Source organism: Mesoplodon mirus (assembly GCF_964341445.2).
Source record: "Mesoplodon mirus genome assembly, chromosome: 4".
Lineage (NCBI taxonomy): Eukaryota > Metazoa > Chordata > Mammalia > Artiodactyla > Ziphiidae > Mesoplodon > Mesoplodon mirus.
In genome coordinates this window covers 183773838-183797632 of record NC_138979.1, presented here as the reverse complement: position 1 = coordinate 183797632, position 23795 = coordinate 183773838, and the positions used below count along the sequence as shown (strand labels likewise).

At 54.2% G+C, this 23795-nt stretch overlaps 2 protein-coding genes across 7 annotated transcripts in view; both read right to left on the bottom strand.

Moving 5' to 3' along the window:
* CYP46A1 (cytochrome P450 family 46 subfamily A member 1) overlaps positions 1-10596 on the bottom strand; it is a gene marked incomplete at its 5' end in the record, with an annotated part of 33803 nt that extends 23207 nt beyond the window's left edge. Inside the window, 3 exons of the mRNA XM_082618167.1 lie at positions 3223-3304; positions 3904-3984; positions 10475-10596. Coding sequence (XP_082474293.1) covers positions 3223-3304; positions 3904-3984; positions 10475-10596 — 285 coding nt within the window. The remainder of the gene's footprint in view (positions 1-3222; positions 3305-3903; positions 3985-10474) is intronic.
* Positions 10597-12670: 2074 nt separating this feature from the next.
* The window catches only part of HHIPL1 (HHIP like 1), a 29824-nt gene continuing 18699 nt past the window's right edge, over positions 12671-23795 (bottom strand). The window contains exons 7-10 of one of the 6 annotated variants that reach the window (XR_014293826.1): positions 22836-22917; positions 20319-20401; positions 14164-17979; positions 12671-12948 (exon numbers count right to left, since the gene is read on the bottom strand). Coding sequence is in view for 2 of the 6 variants with exons in the window: in XM_082618165.1 (XP_082474291.1) it covers positions 17444-17979; positions 20319-20401; positions 22836-22917 (701 nt within the window). In the remaining 4 variants the exon portion in view is untranslated. Of the gene's footprint in view, positions 17980-20318; positions 20402-20802; positions 20867-22835; positions 22918-23795 lie in introns of all 6 variants that reach the window. The other 5 variants (XR_014293827.1, XR_014293828.1, XR_014293829.1 and 2 more) reach the window with 5 other exon arrangements.

Genomic DNA, 23795 nt, shown 5'->3' with positions numbered 1-23795 from the left:
GGAGGATCCCACATGCCATGGAGCAACTAAGCAACTAAGTAGTTGTGTGCCACAACTACTGAGCCTGCGCTCTAGAGCCCACAAGCCACAACTGCTGAGCCTGCGAGCCACAACTACTGAAGCCCACATGCCTAGAGCCTGTGCTCCGTGACAAGAGAAGCCACCACAATGAGAAGCACACACACCTCAATGAAGAGTAGCCCCCACTCGCCGCAACTAGAGAAAACCCACGTGCAGCAACAAAGACCCAGTGCAGCCAAAAATAAATAAGTGAAATAAATTTTTAAAAATAAATAATAATAATGATAAAAAGTAAAAGGATAGAGGGAATTCCCTGGCAGTCCAGTGGTTAGGACTCTGCGCTTCCACTGTAGGGGGCATGGGTTCTATCCGTGGTCAGGGAACTAACATCCTGCATGCCAAAAAGAAAAAAGCTAACATCCACATGGCATGGCCAAAAAGAAAGGAAAAGGATAGAAAAAGATATGCCATGAAACACTAAACATAAGACAGATGGAGTGGTTATATTAATACCAAACAAAATATACTTCAGGAAGTGGAATACTACCAAGGAAAAAGGGGAAATTTCTAAAGATAAAGGGATCAATTCATCAAAGATATAACTTTGCGTAATGTGTACACACCTGGTAACTAAACTTCAAAATACATGAATCAAAATTGATAGAACTGAGAGTAAAAATAGACAAATCCATGATGGGGTTAGAAAGTATAACACTCCTCTCTCAGTAGAGAGTAATTTACTTTCTGCATGCTAGAACGTGTAGAAAGTAAATTAGTAATGATTTAGAAGATTCAAACAACACTATCAACCAACTTCACCTAATTGACATTTCTAAAACACTCCAACAATTACAGAACATATTTTTTTAAGTGCTCACAACGTTCACAAATATAGACCATATACTAGGCCATACAACAAGCTTCAATTAATTTTAAAGGATTGAAATCATGAAGAACACTTTCTCTGACCTTACAGAATTAAATTAGAAATCAATAAAAGAAAAATATCTGGAAAATCTTATAATACTTAGAAATTGAATAACACACATTTAAATAATCCATGGTTCAAAGAAGTAATCACAAGGGAATTAAGAAATTATTTTAAACTGAATGAAAATAAAAGCACAACATATTGATATGTGTGGTATATTTGTGCTAAAGTAGGGCTTACAGGGAAATGTAAAGCTTTAAATGCCTGTATTAGAAAGGAAACAAAATCTAAAATCAATTATCTAAGCTATCACCTTAAAAAATTAGAACAAGAACAAACTGAAAGTGAGTAGAGGAAGGAAATAAAAAAGAGCAGAAATCAATAAAATAGGAAACAAACAATGGAGAAAACCAATAAAACCAAAGGTGGGTCTTTGAAAAGATGAATATGATTGAAAAACCTCTTGCCTGTTTGTTCAATAAGATAAAAGAAAACCCGAATTACTGTTCTCAGGAACGAAAGAGGGGACATTTCCAGAGATCCAGTAGACATGATAAAGTTAATAAATAAATATTGTGGAACTTTATATCAGTAATTTCAACAATTTAGGAGAAATTCCTTGAAAGATACAAAACTCAAGAAAAAATAGAAAATCTTAATAGCCACATATCAACTTTAAAAATTGACTGCATAATTTAAAGAAAACAAAAACACTTCCCTGAAAGAAAATGCCAAGCCCAGATGGCTTCACTGGTAAATTCTATCAAACGTTAAAGGAAGAAATAACACTACTCCTATACAAACTCGTTCAGAAAACAGAGGAGAGGGAACATTTCCCAACTGATCTAATGAGGCCTATTAACCTGATCCCAAAGCCAGGGATCAAGAGAAGAAAAAATATAGAAACAAAAATTCTTAACAAAAGATGAGCAAATTGTATCCATGTATCCAGGAACAAATTGTATCATGACCAGGAAGTACTGATTTAACACTTGAATGTTAAGCAATGTAATTCATCATATTAATATATATCTTTCAAGTTCTTATCTCATTGAGCATCATGAAGGTCTTGTGTATGGGTTTTGGTAGCATGCTTTAAAAAGTCTTAGGGCATGTGTCTGTATTTGCTATGAAACTTTTAAAAAATAAAATGACTTTTAACATCCTGTTAGAGACACCATGGTCATTCAACTTGTCTTGTGATCTAGACCCCAAGTTGTATTTTATCCCCCTTAGTGTCACCACAGCCACTGTCTAAGCAGAGCATCATCCCCACACATCTGCTCAGTACCTACCATGAGAATAACAGCACAATCATTTATTGAGCACCTGCTGTGTGCCATGCACGGGCTAGATGGTTCACACACATTATTTCAGTTCCATTCTTTTTTAAATTTTATTTTATTGGGGTATAGCTGTTTTACAATGTTGTATTAGTTTCTACTGTACAGCGAAGTGGAGTTCCCTGTGCTACACAGCAGGTTCTCATTAGTTATCTATTTTATACATATTAGTGTATATATATGTCAATCCCAATCTCCCAATTCATCAGTTCCATTCTTACAACCACCTGTAAGCGAGGCATCATCCCTATTTTACAGACGAGGAAATTATGGCTCAGAGTGAAACAGTAATTTGTCCAAGGTTCCATAGCCAGTTGGTGGCAGAGCCCAGATTTAAGCCCAGTTCTGCCAAGTGGCCATTCTTAGTACGTATATGGCAGACACCATCCTGCACATATTATAGGCCAACTAATGCTGCCTGTCTCTCTTTCCTCACCTCTAAAATGGGGACTAATAAGAGTCCCTACCCCTCTGTGGATTAAATGGGTTAATAATTGTGAAGTACATAGAAAAGTGCATGTTGAAGCATCTTTTGACCCTTTATTTGTTAAATAAATGGATCAATATTTAGTTCCCATCATAGTCTTAAAAGAAAGGGGTTATAATCCCACCTCGCAGATGAAGGAACTTCGAAGAGAGGTGAACTAACCAGACACATGTGCACCAGCTGGGCAAAACTCCCAACCCAGAAGAGTCTAACAAGAACTCAGGCCCACATCAAACAGCCCTGCTTTTAGGAGCCCCCCAACCCCACTGCCAAAAAGTGGGTGGTTAGAGGGAAAGATGCTGTTCCCTTCAGGATCCTCGGGAAACCAGCCCAAATGTGCGTGACTCTGGAACGTTTCTCCCACAGTCCCTGGGGTAGAGTTTCATGCACCCATCCCAGGGAAGAGGAGGGCTCCCCTTGGAAACCACTCTGTTTCCTACCTTGACCGACTCGGGGCTTGTGACGATGACCGAGGTTTTGTGGAAGACATTGACCCGCACGACAGGTCCGTACTTCTTAGCCCTGGGAACCAAAGTGATGCAAAGGAGGCTGTCAACTACCAGAGATGTGAATGTCATCAGATCAGCCCAGGCTCAGCTGGAGAAACAGGGCATCCCATCCCTGGGGGGCGGGGGGGGGGAGTTGGGCGGGGCGGGTCTCAGCAGGGGTCTGGGGCCAAGGTTCTGCCTTGTTGCTGACTCACTGCTGAGTCACATCCCCCACTGCCTTCAGTTTCCAAATCCATGAAATAGGGTTGCTACCCTCCTCCTTTGCCCCAAAACGTTGTGCTGGGAATCAAGCAATATCACGTCTCTGAAAAGTGTAAAGCACCACCCTAAACAATGACTGTTACCTAGTCATACCCCCACCCAATTTACAGATGAAGAAACTGAGGCTCAGAGAGCTTCTGATGCCTGGTCTAAGGCCACGAAGTTGGCAAAAGGCAGAGCTTGCCTTCTGAACCCCCCTTGTGTGCCTCAGAGTAGGAACTGCTGGGGGTGGGGGTGACCTGGGCTGGGGAGGTGGGTGTGTGCTGGACTGGGGGTTAGGGGATTGGGGGAAGCTGGCTCGTGAGGGGCAGAGACTGGAGTAGGGGCAACAAATGACAAGTTAGGACCCACCAATCCAAAAACATATCTTGGAGCACGCGGCCACAAACCTCATCCTTTTTCCAAAAGTAGGGGAGGTGTCCTAGAAGGAAACTAGAAGAAATGGGAAACATTAAGATGACCGGAAGTCACCATCAAAGAGTGCTCCCTTCCCCACAGGACCTTGTGAAGTTGGCATTATCAGGTCCACTTCACAGATGGGAGGACTGAGGCACGGAGAGGTACAGTCCTGGCTCAGGGTCACCAGGCAGGATGCAAATCCCAGTCTGACTGGCTCCGGAAGCTTTCTTAGAAAGATGGAGAGGGATAAAACCATCTCGCTGGTGCAGAGATTGGGGGCTGGCATGAGGAATAACCCGAGACATTCATGGAACATTTACTAAATGCTGGGCCCCATGATGAGCTTGACCCCATCTGAACTCCCCACACCTCCTGAAGTAGGTCTATTATTAACGTAGTTAATAGGTAGGGCAACCGAGGCTGGGAAGAGGAAGTCACCTGGCCCCAGGTGCGTGGCTGTTACCAGGGTGCCCCACGGTCCTTCTCACCAGGACATAGTTTGGTCATGCTAACGCGGCAGTGCGATTACCAGATTGTAAACAAGCCTGTGTGGTGTCACCTTAGGCACATTCCAAGGTACTGGTGACTTCCTGTCTCCTGTTTAACTTTATTCCCATCAAGCTCACTTACTACAGCTTCCAGAATGGGCGACACCAAAACTGCAATTGGGGTTTTCTGGGTCATGGCACTCACATTCTCCTGGGAGGAGACAGAGTGAATAAATAAATACGTAAGTAAACAGGGAGTCAGACAGTGATGGGAGAAAAATCAGACTTGGGGGAGGTAAGGAGAGCTGCTGGGGGTGGGTGTAGGAGGATTACTGTAAATAGGCAGGTCAGGGAACATCCCTTTAAGAAGGTGACATGTGAGCTGCAAGAAGTGAGGAACTTGGCCATGTAGGTATCTGGGGGACGAACATTCCAGGCAAAGGGAATCGTAGGTGCAAAGGTCCTGAGGTAGGAGAGTGCTTGGTAAGTTCAAGGAACAGCAGGGAGGCGGTGTGGCTGGAGCAGAGTGCTTGAGGGGAACCTGGTACACGATGAGGTCACCAGGATGGGGGAAGATCGTGTACAGCCTTGTGGGCTGTTATCCAAACTTTTGCTTTGAGCTTGGTGAAGTGGGGGCTACTGGAGGGTTTTGAGCAGAACAGACGTGGGATCTGAACTGGGTTTTAAATGAATTGTCCTTGCTGCTGCAGAGCTGAGAGTAGACAGGGCAGGTGGGAGGCAGGGATAGAAGCAGGGGCACCAGTGAGGGGGCTGTGAGTGGAGATGAGAAGTCAGAGTCTGAATGTATGTGAAGGTGGGCGGAGCCAAGGGGACCTGCTGATGGACCGGATGTGGGGTGTGAGACAGGGGTCAGGGATGACCCTGGGGCTTTTGGCCTGGGCCACTGGGAGGTTGGATGGAGCTGCCACTCACTAAGGTGAGGAGGACTGAGAGGGGGTCTGGTGGGGGCAGCAGACACTGTTGTACCCGCCCCCGACCCTTGTCCTTGCAGGTGGAGAGGCTTCCAAAGGCCAGAAACCGAGTCTCTGCCCTGTGCTCTCTTGGCTCTGCCTGCAGGTGGAGTAGCCTGGAAATTCCAGCTCAACACCCCCCCGAGCAGCCCTCCATCAATGATCCCCTCTCCCTCCACCTCGTGGTGGGGTGGGGGGAGCCTGTGTTCCACCGGGTCCCAGAGTTCCCCAGGGGGGCTGCATCTCAGTTGCCCCCAGAGGTAATTTGCTTTATTGACCTTCTGACCTTCTCTCTCCATCCAGTCCCTAACCCCACCGGGATCACTCCTCCCACACTACTTACACTTCGATTCTTGTCTCAGGATCGGCTTCTGGGAACCAACCTGAGACAAGTGGATGAAACTGGGAGCCAGCCTTGGAGCTGTTAGGTGTGCGCTGCCCGTCTAACACGGAAGGGAAGCAGGCAGGTAGGCACCTGAGGCTGAAGTTCAGGGAAGAGCTCCCAGCTAGAGGTGTCAGTGCGAGACTCCTCAGCAGAGAAGTGGTGTTGACAGACTGGGTTAGACCACAAGGGGTGGGTGTAGACAGGGAAGAGGCCCCAAGAGTGAGCCACGGTTGAGGGGACAGGCAGTAAAGGGACAACCAGCCGGGAAGACTGAGCAGGAGATGCAGGGGAGAGAGAGGGGCAAACCTGAGAAGAAAGGCTTCAAGGAGGAGGTAGGGATGCGCCCTGCCCCGAGCAGCGGAGGGGCTGGGCGAGATGGGGACCAAGTGCTGACCATGCGTGTAGCTCCACGGAGGTCACTGGGGCCTTGATCAAACCCTGTTGTGTGGAGAGGTGGAGGCCAGAGCCTGACGGGCGGTGGATTCAAGAGAGAAGGGGAGGGAGGAACAGGGGCCAGAGACAGGCAGGCTTCGGACGGGGGTGTTGCTGTGGGCGTGCAAAGCTGGGATGGGGGGCGGCAGCTGGAGCGAATGAGGGGGAAGAGGTTTGTGTTGTTGCAGCCTATTACATAAAAATAGGAATGATGCAGAAGAGAAGGAAAAGTGATGACGGAGGAGAGGGGGCATTGCTGGAGTCTCGGAGCAGTGGGGGGGTGGGGGCGGGCATCCTTGGCCGGGAGCACCGAGGTCCCGGGGGGAAGGCACGTGGGCTCAGGGCAGGCAAGGGGGCTGATCTGGCGGCAGAGCCCTGGAAGGAAGTTGTCTCAGGCTGTTCATTTGCTCAGGGAAGTAGGAGGTGAGAATAAAGGCTGAGCATGCGCTGGCTGGCACGGGAGGTGAGGGACTGAGGAGAGAGCGGGCCTGCGTTAGGAAGCTGGGGGGGCGGCGCCAGGCAGCCACGCCCGCTCGACGTGAGTGGCTTTGAACTTACACCGCCCCGCCTGCAGCAAGATGGACCGTGGACATCACACATGACTGGCTGTATTTCCAGAATAATCTAGCACCCATGGCCACTCCCCAAAGCTGCAGGTTTGGAGAGAAGATTCTCGGTTTTGAGGCACCTGAGTGAGAACAGAGTCTGGACCCTCCTCACCTTCACAGGCCTGGGAGTCTCCACCCTAAGCACCGGAGTCCAGAGCCACCTGGGGAGGCAGGTGAGTGACACCTCAAGAAGGTCAAGGGCATGGCGTGGCGTGGGGTCCTCACTGCCAGGCAAGAAAGGAGCCTACGACCCGTTCCTTCCTGTTCCTGCAGGGGGCGCTGGGGGAGGCGAAGGCAGGGCCCGGAGACCAGGGGTTAGAAACCAGCAGATGAGGGATGATGGAAGGAGGGGATGGTAGACTCCTGGGATGGGGAGGGGCGGACCGAAGCCCACCTGGTGTGCCCCTGGTGGTAGACAGGACATGGCAGAGCAGCCCAGGGAGAGAGGAGAGGGCAAAAATCCCCCTCCTCTGCCCGGTCCCCAGAACGCATGGTTTCCTATAACCCTGCGACTGGCACAGTGGGAATCCGAGGTTTCCTGTGGGCAGAGAAAGTTTGGGACAGTACTGGAGCAGAAGTCATCTGGAGAGCCCACAGGGAGGCCACACAGAGGGGTGGCGGGAGCCCACGAGATGGCTGAGGGGTGGGCCACCCACTAGGAGTGAGGGTGAGGGTGCGGGGCCAGGAAAGGGCCTCGCGCCAGAGGGATGCGGTGGTTGAGTGCTCAGCTGGGCACCCCAAGTCCCCTGGATGTGCCACCCAGCAGAGCCAGCCATAGGTCTCCACCATCACCGAGAACCACCCAGCAACGGTCGAACAGCCCCCAGGCCTGGCAGCTCGGCAAGCAGGAGAGGGTGGAGAGAAGCAACACTGCCCAGAAGTTTTGAAAAACTTATTACAAAAGAAATAAAAACTGAGAGAGAGACTTTTCATTGTCAAGTTTACATTCATCCCACACTACCAGGAGAGTAGGGGGTGATGAGGAAGCTCAGAGCAGTGACAGAGAAATACAGAAGCTACAAGTGTTTGTGTGGGATCTGAACATGGGGTCTGAGTTTTCAGCTGTTACATGGATCGTTGCAGTAGGATGTTGTCTGTAAGCAGCACACAGAAGCAGGGCACTCAGGGAGGGCATCTTGCCGGTGACTCTTGCAGGGCAGAGGGTTCCTTGCCTGCAAGCTGGCAAAGCCCTAAAGCACACTACTGGAGACCCAATACGCACAGATTTCTTGTCAACCATGGTGTTGCCAATCATGGTTTGGGGATCCAGGCTTTGAATGCCAAAGCATTTGATTTATGCTAAAAAGAGGTTCCAGAACGTTCATTTAGTGCAGTTTTGTATTTGACCACCAACCAATTTTTAATCCAAAATCTTTTTGTATATGCATTGTTCAGTTGAACTCCTTAGAATAAAGAGCCCAACCCAAATTATATTCAGCCTCCTCCACCCACCCACACACCTGTAGGTGACATGTAGATTTTGTGGTGTAAGACTTGAGGGAGAATTCAGGCATAAAAAGGAAAGATATATGGACACATGCTACTACATGGATGACCCTTGGAAACATTCTGCTAAGTGAAAGAAGCCAGACACAAAAGGTCAAATATTGTATGAGTCCATTTATATGAAATGTCCAAAACAGGCAAATCTATACACACAGAAGGCGGATTAGTGGTTGTCAGGGGCTATGGGAGTTCCGGGGGCAATGAGGAGTGACAGTTAACGGTTATGGGGTTTCTTTCTGCAGTGATGAAAATGTGCTGGAACTAGCAGTGATGGTTGCATAACTCCATCACTATACTAAAAAGCACTGTATTGTACATTTTAAGGGATAAACATTATGGCATACATAACTTTATTTTTTTAATGCAATTAAAAAATTGATGTGGGGAGAGTAGCCGAGAGGAGCTTGGTTTAAGTTCTCTCTTCTTAAGACACAGAGATTGGCTCAGGTCTGCAGCATTTGAAGCACTTGGATTTATGAGAAGGTCAAGTCATGAGGAGACCTATCAGAATGAGCACAAAACTCATTCAATTCCAAGCTCTTGATGGCTGATTTGAAAACCTGAAAGGGTGAGAGTGTACCTAACAGAATTGGCAGGAGACTTCCACCATCCACCTTGGATCAGAGTTTATCCAGGGTCTACTGTGCATGGACCAGGTGCTGCTGAGCTAGATGTCAGGGGCACAGCAGTGAACAAGACAGACACAGGCCTATGGGAGAGACAGACACTTAACAAGAGGTAGCACAAATAGTTACCCAATTACCATTCAGGTGACTTAGAGTTTATAAAATGAACAAAATATATTTGCGTGTGGGAGCAGGTAGGGCCTCCCTGAGGAGCTGGCATTTAAGACAAGCCTAGAAGGCTGGGGGAAGAACCATCTAGATGGAGGGGAAGACACAGCTGCAAAGTAAGGGAAAAGGGTGGGAGAGGGCACCTGGGAGGAGAGAGCTGGCAGGGGGAACAGTTGCCTCCCTGTGTCCCCAGCTAGAGATCTTTCCCGAACCCACCAAGCAGGGATTCAGGCTTCAAATGCCAGGGCATCCGGCTTGTGCTGGAGGTGGGTACCTTCCAAAATGTTGGTGTCCTGAGGTTTTAAAAAGTGTGTCTAATACCCTTGTTTATTCACTCAGTCAACAAATATTTATTGAGCATCTGCAACGTCCCAGGCTCTGGGGATACACAAGTGAACACACAGTATCCCTGCCCTCCCAGGGCTCACATTCTAAAGGGGGAGACAGACAGTCAACAGGTGAACAGACAGTCAACAGGTGAAAAGAAGGTAACTTCAGGGATGATGGCCCCAGAGTTTGGAGCTAGGAGGTGGGCTTTATACAGGGTGGATGGGGAACAGGAAGGCCCGGGAGGAGGGATTCAGCTGGGGTGGGTGCATGCAGAAAGAACTGGAGGCAGCAGTGAGCAAGCAAGGGGTTAGAACAGTACAGAGCAGGTTCTGAGAGCTCAGCAGGGGCCTTGCTGGCCCGAGTAGACTTAATTTAGAATCAGATTTAGTTCTAAGTGATGGGAAGCCTTTGGAGCACAGAAATGACACGTCTGATTTAAGCTTCAGAAAGGTGTGCTTCTGGTGGAGTCGGGGGGAGGTAAGGTGAGTGGGGTGAGGGCCGAGGATGGAATGGAAGTACTAAGGAGAAGACAAAAAGGAGATACCAGGACAGAAATTTTAAAAAAATTGGGGGGATGTGACCAAAGTACAGTGTATGACAACCCAGGTTGAGTGACCCCATCCAAGTCCCAAAGTTAAGAGCACCCACTTTAGAACCAGGCTGACCTGGGTTTAAATCTAGGCTTACCAACTGTGTGACCTTGGGCAGGTGACTTTGCCTCTGCGCGCCTCAGTCTCCTCGTCTGAACGATGGGGTAACAATAGCGCCTACCTAACAGGGTTGTCGCTGCCATCACGTTTTCGGGGCCCAGCAGAGCGCGGTGGGCGCCGAGCAGCTGCTGCGGCTGTGAGTAATTTGTTACTAAGAATAGTTAGCGCCCCTCTCCCTGCCGCCGTTTCCAAGCGGCCGCGCGCAATGGCAAGGCTGGACCCGATGCCGGCTTGGACGCGGTCCCCCGGCCCCCCATGCGAGAGCCCCATCCAGGTCCCCGCCCCCACCCCCCGCTCACCTGGGCCGCGGCGGCCCGGGGATGTGCTCGTAGCGGCTGCGAGCGCGGTGCACGAAGGTGCAGCAGAGGCCGAAGACGACCAGGACGGCGCTGCCGAGCAGCATCAGCAACCCGGGGCTCATGGCTCCGGGGCAGGCCAGGCCGGGGTCGGTGCCGGGCACGGAGGGGGCGGGAGGCCGCGAGCCGACTCAGCTGTCAGCGCCGCGCGCCGCCTCGGCCCCAGGCCTGGCGCGACCCAGCACCGCCCCCGCCCGTTCGGCTCCGCCCCCGCCGGCTGCGACCCCTCCCAGGAGCTCGGTCCCCACCAACCACGTCTCCGCCTCCGGCTCCAGCTCTCTGGACCGGCCCCTGCTTCGCCCCGCCCATTCTGAAGCTCCGCCCTAACATCAACACTGTCTCCTCCCAGCTCCCAGGCCCCGCCCAGAGCATGTGATCTCCACCAATCACAACTCCACTTCTGGCTCAGACCCACCCCCGCTCCGCCTTCTCTCCGCCTCCCAAGGCTCCGCCCACATCCCTCAAGCTCCACCCCAACAGCAGCTCCGCCCAGAACGCGTTGTCCCTGGCAACCCTAATTCCTCGGCGCTTGCTGACCTGGCGGCGGCGCTAAATCCTGCTGGGTGCTCAGCCCGGTTTGGCGCCCCCAAATAACGGCGTTTCTCTCTGCGCGCGTTCCTAGGCCCTTTCCTTTCTCCCTAAACCTTCCTGGAAACCCCATCCCAGCCTCCAACTTTCTGTATCATGCCGACTATTCCCATACCTCTCCCTGAAACCCCAACCTCCAAAGCTGGTTTCCCCTGCCCGGCCTGTCCACACGGGGCAGGTGAAGAGGACCCCAGGGACACAGGGAGGCCTATGCCTGCGAGTGAAGAGCACACGACTGGCACCCAGACCAAGGGGAAGCCCCACTGGGGGACCGCGGCCGCAGCGTCCGAGGCGTTGACCCAAGTCCGAAGGGTTGGAGTGGGTGAAAATCTGGTTACGGAAAGTCCCCGTCAAGCGTGAAAGTGAGAAATGTGCCCGGGGTGGCCAAAGGGTATTTTCGAACTACTAACGAAGACTTTCCTCCCTTTTATAACCTGCTTCTTCTTACCAGTCCGGGTATGACAGAAGAGGCCAGCTCTGGGCTTTTTACTTCCCAATTCTTAGACTCAGGAGCAACCCAGAAGGAAAGCAGTGGATGGGAAGGGCCAGGTGTGCCCCCTCCTAATCCAGATAAAGATCCTTACAGCCGGGGAGGAGGTGCCCAAAGAGTTTAGATGCTGCTGGGTTTCTGCGAAAAGGACATGCCCCTGGGCCGGAGTCCCAGAATCCTGAGAGGTTTGGGAAAAACAGAGGAGGCCTGTATACCTCCTTCCCAGGTACAACCAGGGACAGTCCCCACCAGGGGCATAAGTGTTTGGGGCGTGTGGGCTATGGGGTGTCAAGAGGGCCAAGCTTTAAGAGTGGGGTCCAGCACGGAGGAGACAGGATTTCTGCCCCCAGCACGGCAAGCTGGACATCCATTCCAGCTCGGGGGATGGGGCCCCATCCTAGGGGGAGCACCAGCCTCCCCCTAGGGCTGGGAGATGGTGGCTTGCCACCTTGCCCCCACGTGGTGGTGAGAAGCAGCCACAGGCACGCACTGGCTGGCCCTGAGGGGCAGGGGAGAGGGAGGCGGGGAGACCGGGACAGACCCTCCTAGGTTGTGAAACCTCCAGGGGTTGGGGGCAATTTGAAGGGAGGACACCAAACAATTGTTCCTTGAGGGCAGGACCAGATCTTAAACTGCTCTGGCCACAGTCTGGGGCAGGCATGGGACAGCCTCAGTGTACATTTGTCAGTGTGAACCTGTCCAACTCTGGTGCATGAGTCAATACCAGTGACCTCTGGCTCTGTCCCATAGCCACCTCATCTGAGCCTCCCGGCTCTCCTGTGAGCATCAGGGAACGCTTAAGACTGTACACTGATGCTCCCAGGGGAAGCCCTTTGCCTGGACAGGCAGCACTGCAAGCCCCCAGCAGAGGGAGTTCCCTGGAAGCATGTGGCCAACCACCCGGCCCTTCACTGGGAAGGTCTGGACAAATGCTATCCACTGTGGTAGCTACTGGCCACATGGCTTCCATACAGGAAGTGGTTGCCTAGGAGGAATCATTGAGGGAGATGCAGGCACAAGAGGTGGCTCTGAAGTAGCTGCCCTCACTTGAGTGGCCTGGCAGGGCACGGGCACAGTAACCAGGGAAAGAGAAAGATCAGGCTCCTTGGTTCAAAGCTAACTCCCCCTCTGAATAAGGGACCCAGTCACATAGCCAACTTGGAGATCATCTGGAAAGGAGCTGTTGACTGAAGAAAAATATACAACCTAAAAGTTGGGAGTTATGTTTTATTTGGGGACATTGCTGAGGACTATAGCCTGGGAGACAGCCTCTCAGATAGCTCGGGAACTGTTCCAAAGAGGTCAGGGTGGAGCCAGGATACATATATAGGAGTTTTTGCTGAAAATAAAAAACATGTAGTCAAACATCAAAAGATTACTGCTAATCACAAAAACCAGACATCTCAAGTTAATGATTTTAGTGCTGAAGATGTAAGAGTCTGGGCTCATTGAAATTATTCCTTAGACATGCATCTTAACTATCAGGGCCAGTATCCAGTTTTTCTCCATCTTGAATTCCCCTCAGGGCGCACCATAGCGGGTGGCTGCAGTGGCTGATGGCTTGATGGCGGGCAACATTCATCGTTTACCAGGATGGCAGGCAACGTTTTTTTGTCCGCAGTGTCAGGGGTGCCTAATGGGGTAGTTGTGAGGATTAAATGATTCTGCATACCTGAGGCATCTGGTATATAGTTAGTGATCAATAAAGGTTAGTTTTTAGCAGCAGGACCAGAGGACAGATGCTCCCACAAGAAGATGTGGGTTCTGGGCTTCCCTGGTGGCGCAGTGGTTGAGAGTCTGCCTGCCAGTGCAGGGGACACGGGTTCGTGCCCTGGTCCGGGAAGATCCCACATGCCGCAGAGCGGCTAGGCCCGTGAGCCATGTCTGCTGAGCCTGCGCGTCCGGGGCCTGTGCTCCGCAATGGGAGAGGCCACAACAGTGAGAGGCCCGCGTACCGCAAAAAAAAAAAAAAAAAAAAAAAAAAAGATGTGGGTTCTACATGGTAGCTGAAGGGGCTCATCTTCCTCCCATTTTGAGGATTTGTCCCTGGGTCATTCTCATGCTGGTCCCTCTACCTGGCATGCCCCTCCCACCCTGTCTTGTGCAGATGGCAGCTGCCAATGTGGGCGCCAACAGCCTGCTACTGAGCAGGAACAATACGGAACGTCCTGGGCATGTTTGTAAACGTTACCTCATTTTTCTTCCAATAATCCTGCTGATTACTTCTGTTTTCCAATGAGGTTCAGAGAGGTTAAGCGACCTTGCCAAGGTCACACAGTCAAGGCTGGAACCCTAACATCCCAGGCATTGTCTCCCAGCCAAGCATTTGCAAAGTGTAAACATAGGAATGCCTTGGAGAGCTGAAGGTTGCTCCCTAGCTTGGTTGTCTTCAGCCACTGACTGAAGCTGTCAGGGATGCCAGGGACAGTGGGCCTTTCCTGTCATCAGAAGAGAAAGGTGGCCACCTAGGGCCCAGCCCAGTCGAAGCTTGCCAGAGGGATGCAGGTGAACAGGGAACAAATGAGGCCCAGCCAGAGACCTGGAGTGTTGTTACCTGAGGCTGACACCATGGATGCAGTCCTGGGTGCTGGGCCACACCTGGGACATCCCTGCAGCGGTGGCTCCAAGGGCTCCAGAACTAAGCTGTGTGACTCTGGGCAGAGGCAGTCCCTCTCTGGGCAGGTTCTGCGAGATCACTCTAGCTGCTGACTGGAGGCCAGATTAGAGGCAGTGAGGGCAGAGGCCTATAGGGATCTCGGGGAGCCTTGGCCCAGACTAGCCTCCATCCCCAGAGACTTTAGAGGACTCAGAGGCAGGATCAAAGTCCCTGGGGACAGAGTCACTTGTGACTGCTCCCTTGGCTTGCCGAGGCTGGTGGTGGAGTGAAAGGAGCACTGGACAGGGAGTCTGCGCCTAACCCTGCCCCTCCCTGGGCCTGTGTCCCCATCTGCACAATCATGGGGCCCAATGAGGGGGACACTGAATTCAGTGCTCTTGAGGTAGCACAGCGTGACAGCCCACAGCTGGGGCTCCAGAGCCAGGCTGCCTGGTTTCTAATATTGGCTGTGTGACATTTGACAAGTAACTAAGGCCCCCTGGGCCTCAGCTTCCACATCTGTAAAATGGGTGGGAGGGTGACCCTAGCACCTACCTCGTGGAGTTAATACAAGGATTAAAGAGTGACTAATATGTAAAGCCTTTAGAACAGTGCCTGGCATAGTAAGTGCTCAGCCAATGTCAGCCACCTGCCCTTATTATTACTAGTAAAACAATAGTGTATCTCTGTGAGGCTCCTTCTCAGGAGTCAGGCCGCAGCCTCAGCCTTGTTTGGAGCCTGAGGGGTGATGGGAGGGGGAGCACCCTTCCTGCAACACTGACAGGCCAAGGCCAGCACTGCCCAGAGGAGTGATGGGGCCTGGGACCTCCCCTACTTGCCCCAACAAACAACAGTGACACTCAGGGCCCAGCAGAGGGCTGGACCACTCCCCCTCGCCACTTGGGGGAAGTGCCACGGGCCCCAGATGGTGGCCCCAGGCTGTGGGTGCTGAGGTGCAGTGGGAGGTGCCCACCTCCCAGGCCCCGCCTTTTGGCGTCATGTCCTCCAGGCCTTGAACTGAGTGAGGAAGGGGGCTCCACAGGGTGGGGAGGGGCAGGAAAGAGCACAGAGGAGCCCTAGGACGAGGAGGCAGAGGCTGCTAAAAGCCATACCCCACCTCTAAGCCAGAGGGACCAACAGCCCTGGCCCTTCCGCTGAGCAGGGCCATGGTGCTGCCCTGCTCTGAGGGCCCCGAGGGCCACCTTCCCTGGGCTCTCGTCTTAGCTCGGCCCCATCTGACCAAAGGCCTGGGACACTCAGCCTCCCAGGTTCATTTCCCCAGCAGCCAGTGAGGAGTTCGGCCTGGATGGTTCCCACGGGCCTCCCAGCTCCTAGCACTTCCAGATGTCCCAGGGACCTAGAAGATGCCCAGTCAATCACCCCTGGGCAGTGGGAGGTGGTACAGCCACCTGCTTGGCAGAAGGGGCCCATAGGGGTCTCCATCAGCTATTTCCCAGCAAGGCTGGCAGCCTACAGCGGGCAGGGGCCCTGGGCCATGCTGAGACTTTCTGTGGGTATAGCTGGGGGTTCAGTGGTTATACACCTGGCGGGTGCTAGGGCTAGCCAGCTCGTGTTCAAATCTGTCTTCCCCCTCCCTGGCTGGGTGATCTCAGCTAAGATATTTAAGCTCTGTGCACCTCAGTTTCCTCATCTGTAAAAGGGGAGGAAGAGGGCTGTTGCGGGGATTGAATGACTTCAGGTATGCGGCACCGTTCTTACGACGGTGCCCAGCACACAGGCCACACTCAGTGGCAGGGTTAATGGTGGTTTGCACGCGGGGCTCAACAGGGTTAGAGGAGCCACAAGGGTCTGGGTCCCTCGCCCACCCCACTTAGGGCAGAGGTAGGGGGGAGTTCGAGAGGGTGACCCTAAAGCTTCTTTCTGCAGGCTCATACTCCACACTCAGCTTCAGCGAGCAGCTGGGAGACCCCGACGGGCTTTGCCTGCACCATTTCCTCTGCCAGGCACACCATCCCTAGTGTCAGCTCAACTCCCAGGACAACACCCAGGCTGGGTTGGGATGCCCCACCCAGAGCCCTCCCCCACTCCCCCGACACGGGCCATATCCGGTCCTCACTGCCCGGTGACCACCTATCTGCTTCCCCTCCCTGGCCTCCTATCAGAGGCTGAGCCCAGCCATCCTTGGTGCCCCTTGACCGGCCTGGCATAAGCCAAGGCTGCGGCCCTTAGTGGGCAAAGGCACTTCCACCTGTGAGCAGGACAGAGGCTGCAGCCCCCTTCTCCCACCCGCTCCCTCCGCTTCCAGGCAGGTGTGAGTCAGAGAAGAGGCAGGAAGCGGGTTTGTAAACAGTCACGCTGTTGGCACAGCACCGGGCGACAGAGCATCAGCGGTCTCACGGGGTCCGCAGCCCGGTCGGCCCTGGGGTTGGGCTGAGGAGGCAGAGGGGGCCCTGGGATTTCGCTGAGCAGGTGGGCGGGGAATGGAGGTGACAGGGGCGGCCCCGGCACCGGCTTGGAAGTGGAGAAATCTGAAGCCTCACCAGCGACCGTGGTGCTGGGAGTGGCTGGGTCCAGCGTGATGCTGAGGCCCAAAAGGCTTCTCCCGGGTCATGCACTGCTCCCTGCCAGCCCACCCCGGCACTCGCCTCCTCCTCGGCAGCCTGACCCTCGCTGGGGCAGCCACAGCCCAGGGGTCACCCCGGACCCATTAGTCTGATGACTTCCCTTGGCCCTACTAGATGCCTTCGTGTTCTCTTCAGCAACTCTGACTGTCCACGCCCTCTGGGCCACGTTCCTCAAGCCGCGCTCCAGCTGGTCTGGGGCCTTCCACTCCCCACCGTGGGGCAGGGCAGGCCTGGTCCCCGCCCTCCACCCACCGGCTGTCCCTCTGTTAGTGCAGCGAGGCCGTGTCCGCCCTTGAAGGGCAGTTGCCCTCAGTGCTCAGGGTTCTAGCAGACTGTGCTCCTGCGGCTGCTTGAGATGCTTGGAGGTAAGCAAAGAAGCCCTCAGGCTGCAACCACACACCCACGGGGGCCACACGGATTCCAACACATACTGCGGCTGAGGGGTTTCAAAGACATGTGGGCAGGAACACACAAAGAACACGCGTGCACTTCACGCACCACAGGACAGCGTTACAGATGGGCCACCCCTAGGCCACCCCCCACGTTCCTCCCCACCCTCAGACTCGGGCGCACGCACCAGGCGCGCACAGGGTGGACAGGCTCCGGATGCACGATGGACAGCCCGGCCGGCCAGACAGACAGACAATGCTCGCCTACAGATTGGGGTCCTCGCGGCTGCACACGACGCCGGCATCCTCCTGGTGGTCGCAGTTGTGGGAGCCCAGGCCGGCATGCGCGCACCCCAGCAGGTTGCGTTCACTGCCCGTGCAGCGCACGTCGTCCAGCAGGATGGGCAGCGTGAGACCCTCGCCGAACTCGGCACGCTTGGCGGCCCGCACGGCGTACGCGAAGCCCAGCTGGCGGCACACGACGGCAGCGCCCTTGGTGTCCCAGGCGTCATCGCACACGGTGCCCCAGCGTCCGCCCGCGAACACCTCCACGCGCCCGTGGCCTGGACTCAGGCCCGCGGGCCGCACCAGGCGCACGGCGCCGTTCGAGGGCTCGGGGACCGCGGTGCCCAGCCGTCCCCGCCGCCGCCCGCCGCCCCGACGGCGCCCGGGCCTCGTGGTGGGTCGTGCCGGCCGCGGGGTGGGTGCGAATGGAGTGGCCGTGGGGCGGCTGCGGCGGGGAGCCTTGGTGGGCGCGGGCGCCGTGGGCCGCGGGGTGCTCTCCGTCCTCCGGATGAACTCTGCGCAGAGGAAGAGCCTGTGTTCGGAAGGGCCCCGGCCGCCCCAGCCCAGCCCACGCGACCCCACCCCACCCCACCCCACCCCGGCTCTTCACCCCGGAATGCAGACCCCGGGGAAAGACGTCCTCGTTCCGCCCTCTACTCAGACCCTGAGGATGAGGTGCCCCAAGCGTGCTTCTGGGGTCACCCTGGCCCCACAAGGTGCCCACCTGGAGCTGAATGCCAGGTGCTTCTGCAGCCATGCTGCACACGCTTGCTGGCAGCTGCTTCGTGCCTCTGCTGCTGGGCCTCTCCCCACCCCCATTCCTCCTCCCCTTCTGGGAGTCCCCTGTCTGGCAGGGGAGGGACCCTCACGCTGTAAATCCCTGAGCGCAGTGGCAGGGAAGGAGTGTCTGGGAGAGCTTCTCAGAGCAAATGACGCTTTCTGGCTCCAATCTCTGGTTTAAGGGTGAGGAAGCTGAGGACGGCTGATGGGGGGTGGGGGTGGGGGGAACTGCAGTGGGTGGAGGGCAGGCCAGCAGGATGGGAACCAGCCTGCCCGGGGCCCCTCTGCTCAGGTGAAGCCCTCCCCTCCAGGCTCCCAAGGCTGCTGCTGGTCCCCCTGCCCATCACAGGGGGGCTGGTCAGGAGCTCTCTAGGTGCGGAGCTGTGGTCCACACTGACCCCCGCCCACTGACCCCTCCACAGGGACCTGGACTCATTAGGTGTCAGGGAGCTGCGGTGGGTGATTCCCTTTGTCCCTGCAGGATGTGGCCCTCACGCTTGGCCCAGGTCAGCCATAGGGCTAAACGTCACTCCACATCAGACACTCTGCCAGGCACTGCCTCCCTCAGGGGAGGTGGAAACCCCAAATGGCTCGGTTACTATGGGCAAGGATCCCGGGGCCACCGGCCAGTCTCACTTGGAAAACCACTGCGACGGGGGCTGAGAAAGGGCCTGGATACAAGACCAGGTGCAGGCTGGGGCTAGAACATGGGCCAGATGCTTCCCCAACCTGCACCCTGGCCCCCACTCCACCCGCAGGGAAGGACTTCCAGCTCCCAGGGCTCTTGCTTCTCCCGCTGCCTTCGCTGCCTAGGCTGCCCCTCCCCGACCTCTGCAATGCACTTTCGATCCAGGCTCAACCCTCAGCCTCCAGGACCTTCCCAACCCTCCCCTCCACCCCCAGCTCTGCACTGCTCTGGGTCCCCATGGCGCCCAGCACAACTTCTGTCACGGGGCCTGGGACACTAAATGACCCCTCTGTCTGCCCCAGCCAGGACTGGGCCTGGTCTGACTTCTTCTGTGGCCCCAGCACCCGGCACAGAGTGGGTAACTAACAGAAATGCAGAAACTGCTGAATGAGTGAATGGAAAACTCTGCCAAGGCCCCAAACCAACTGTAGCTGGAAGTAAATTCCCCAAACAGCCAGCTTCCCCAGCCTTCCTCTTCCTGGTGGGGCACCCCTTCCTCAGGGCCGGGTAGCCCCCCACCCCCCCAACCTCCCCCTCTTCCTGCCCCCCACCCCAGTCTGCCAGCTGGAGACCTGCTGGGCACACTCAGCCCACTGAAGTATTTCCTTTGGCCCACAGGGCGGTTTTGAAAATTGTAAACTAGTTGCCAATATTTTCAAATCGGGAGATTGTACAATAACAACCCAAGAAGGTAGGGACCATATCTGCTTGCTCAGCATTATAGCCCCAGTATGAAGCACATATATGTGGTGGATGGATGGATGGATGGATGCCTGTCTTGAGAACTGGAAGATCTGACAACACTGGGTCTCTCTCTGTTCCCACCTAGCTTGGACCCAGTGGAACAGCCCTCTCCTCGGGCCATACCCTCTTCAGATGGCCCCAGATCCCATGGGTGGTCACTGTGGCTTTGCCTGGCCCTCGGCTCATGAGGCTTTGTACCCCTCTCTCCCCACCAAGCTCGTCAAAACAGAGCCGTCGTATAGAAGCCCCAGCCCAAACGCTCCTCTAGGCGCCCTTGCACCTAGAATAACTCATTCCAATCTTGCTCACATATAGATTTACCCTCTTTCTCCGTACCTCCCAAGAACTCTGAGAGAACCTTGCCTGGGACCAGCTATTTCTCCCTTTGCCATGCTCGTTGTGAGGCCTGCGGCCCCTTGGAGCCACCCACCATGGCCTGGGACTGGCAGACACTGCATGAGTGGAAGGAGGTTGAAGCAGTTCCGCCCACTCCTAGTATCTCCTGTGTACGGGGCCCAGTGCTGGGCATGGGGGCCAAGGAAGGGCATCCAGGCCCAGCTGGGAGCATCCACCTCTGGAAGAGGGGCGGCGGGGGTGGGTCGCAGGAACTCCCGCTGTGTCCCCTCCTTGGCGGACACTTACTTTCTTTGGGCACGAAGTGGATGAGGCGGCCCCGGACCTTCACGTGGGTGGCTCGGATCTGACACTTGCCGGGTGGTGCCCGTCTGCCGACACACAAGAGGTCATGAGCCGCACCCTGGGAGCCCGCCCTGAGCCTGTCCCCCCTACGTCACCTGCCCCCTGCAGCCAGGCAGGAAGGGAAAGGGCCGGTGTGCATTCAGGCCTGGGCACGTGTGTGTGGTAACAACAGTGGCCACTTACGGAGCAGTGACCCTCCTGCTCCACGCCTCCCAGACCCCAAGAGTCCAACCCCAGGACAGGAACCCCCTATAAAGGCCTGCCAAGTGCCCGCTCAGCCTCTGCCTGAAGAGCGGGAGGGCCGGTGGCCACTTCTAATTCACAGCATGAAGTGTCCTTGGGATGTGATTAAATGTCACAGTCCTTCTCCCCAGCCTGCCGGTCCAGCTCCTGTAACTGTCACCACAGCCCCATTCCTGCACTTTACCCTGGTCCCCATTCCCCACAGCCTCTGAGGAGGGTTTCTCTCTGCCCCTCTGGTTCTGGGATTTCTGGTGATACAGAATCAAAGGGAAAGGTTAAGTCGATCTAAAGAATAAAGTGGGGAGAGAGAGAAAGCCTCAGGTCTGGCAGCAGAGCTGAGGGCTCTGGGGGCCTTGGAGTGCGAGGTTAGAGAGGGCTGGGAGAAAAAAGAGCCTGAGAAGGGTTGCCAGGGCTATGAATTGGGTCTCCTTGGACATCTTTGAGGGACACAAGTAAGGAATGGAATCCCATTTTAATGAGCTTCTGGCCGTTGATCTGTAAGTCTTTGAATGGGACCGACCCTATTCTGGGACTAACCCACGTGGGTCCAAGACTTCAATGGGTCCCAAGAGCACGAGGGGAAAGCCCAAGGGCTGAAGCAGCCACGTGACCTGGGGTGGCTTTCAGACAGCCCTGGCAAAAGAGGGAAGCCGAGGAGGAACGCGGGCCATTCCCCCCAGAGGTTGAAACACAGCCCAGCTCACACCCTTCTCCAAGCTGCAGAAAGCGTGGGTTTTCTGGCTGCTTTGAACTCCACATAATAGCCACACGCTTCAGACTGACCCAGCCGGGTTTTGTTCCTTAAGGAAATTACATAAAAAATTTTTGTCTTGCCAAAGGGTAGGAGATACACCAAAAAATGCCATAGCGGTTTTGTTTGGGTGGCAAAGGATGACCCCACCCTACCCCCTCTGCTTCCCATTTCTTCATTTTCCAAATGTTCTGGAATGGCGCCCCTCTGCAATATGTTGTGGATGCACAAAATTACATGGATTCCAAAAGTGAAAAATGAAAAAAGGGATGAGAGGGTCACGGAGGGAGGGAGGGAACGGGGGTCTAGCACGTTGCTGGCTCCTCCCACCCACGAGACCTCGAGCAGAAATCCCTAAGCCTCGGGTTCCCTCTGTTGCGCGGGGGCCTGAGCCCAGAAGGGTGCTGCACAGACTAAAGGAAACAGTGGGTCTCAGGCAGCATCTGGCATGAATTAGGTGATGTTTCCTTAGAGAAGCACTCTTTTTTCAAAAACTGGAAATAACCTAAATATCCAAGGGATGGATCAGGCAATCACGGTGCAGTGACTCAACAGAAAATTACGCCGCCATCAAAAAGGAGCCTCCTGAGGGTAATGTTACAATGTGGAAATGTTTATACAAAATAAGGATAAACCTACGAAGAAAAATGCAAAGATTGCATGTGTTGCTCCACAACGACATAAATCCAAAGAGGGCCTAGACCTCGGGGAGAGGAAAGGAGCAAGCGCTTATGTTTTTCTTGATTAATAGTTATGTCAGTAATTAATAGCTTTGTACTTTCAACAGAAAAGTGTGGTGAACAAGGAATGTCTGAGAAGCTGTCACAGACTAGAGGAAGCTAACAGGACATGATGACTAAATGCAATGTGGGATTCTGTATGGGATCCCGGAGAAAAGGACACTAGGGAAAAACTAGAGACATCCTTTTGTTTTTAAAGTATGGAGTTACCTCAATTTAAAAAAAAAAAAAGAAGTGTGGCATTTAATGAATAGTAATGTACCAATATTGGTTCATTAATTGTGACAAATGTACCATGATAACGTAAGATGTTAATAACAGAGAAAACTGAGTAAGGGGTATATGGGAAACTCTGTACTATCTTTGCAACTTGTCTGTAAATCTAAAACTGTTCTAAAATTTTAAAAAAGAATTAAAAAAATGTGATGGTGGGGCCCATATTTATGGGCCCCCACTGGTATCTTTGGTGCCCTCTTAGCATGAATAGAACTGGACTTTGAGGCTGGCAGATCAGTTTTGAATCCTAGATCTGCCCCTCACCAGCAGTATGAACTTAGCTAGTCACTTCCCCTCTCTGGGCCTCAGTTTTCTCATCTGAAAAATGGGCATATTAACCACAACCACCTTAAGGAGTGGTAGAGAGGGGAAATGAGGTAATGGAGGGGAGGGCTCCTGGCAGACGGTAGGAGCTGAGGCCATGACGGGGGTGGGGTGGGGGGGACTCACCTGGAGGGGTCGATCACTTTGTAGACAACCCCACGTGCTACTGTGGCACTCGGCACGCCCGTTGACATGAAGTACAGCTCCCCTTGGACAAGAAACGAGGCAAGAAGTGAGAACACTGCCTGCAATACCATCCCGGCCAGCCCCACGGCCCCACCTCAGCTCTGAGGTGCACCCCAACCTCAGTGAGCCAGGAGGGGAGATGCTGCAGGTCCGTGTAACTCTCCAGTCCCCAGAACTGGAAACTGAGGCTGAGAAAGGCATCCAGATGTGCCCAGGGGCCTCTGCAGCACAGCCTCCCGGGCTGCCGGCTGCTCTGCCTGGACCCTCCCAGGCTCTGACCTCTGGACTCTTGTCTCCTCCCTGGTGACCCAGCCCCACCTCTGGTCCCTGCCTGGGTTTCATGCCCAGGATCACACACCTCTGAGCACCAGCGGAGGTCCACAGCCCAGCTCCCCACTGACTGCGGACTCAGCTTCCTCATCCCCAAATGGGCCGGCCTCACAGGGCTGTCATGAGGATGAAAAGAGCGTGTGTAGCAGATGCTCCATCAGTTTTAACTGTTATTGCTGTTCTTATTGTCATCGTTGCCCAGGGTCCAGGTCCTGCCAAGTCCTTGGGGACACAGTCTCTCTCCACTGGCCAGCAGACACCTCCCAGGCTAGTAGCAGGGGCAGAAGCGTTCGTGCTTTGGGAGCCTCTAGTGTGAATCCCAACCCCTGCACTTGGCCCCGTGTGAGCTCCAGCAGCTCCGGGACAGCCCCACGCAGAGCCTCTGTCTATAGAAATGGAATTATGAGCACCTGGTGCCACGGATGCTCTCAGGGAAATTGAGTTCTCTGCTCTCTCCTCACCCCCATCCTGCCCCCTGGCCCTTGTTGCCACAGGTACCCATGCCCAGGAATTAAGCTTCATTATTCTCAGCTTCCAGATGAGAAAACAGAGGCTCAGAGAGGTCCAGTG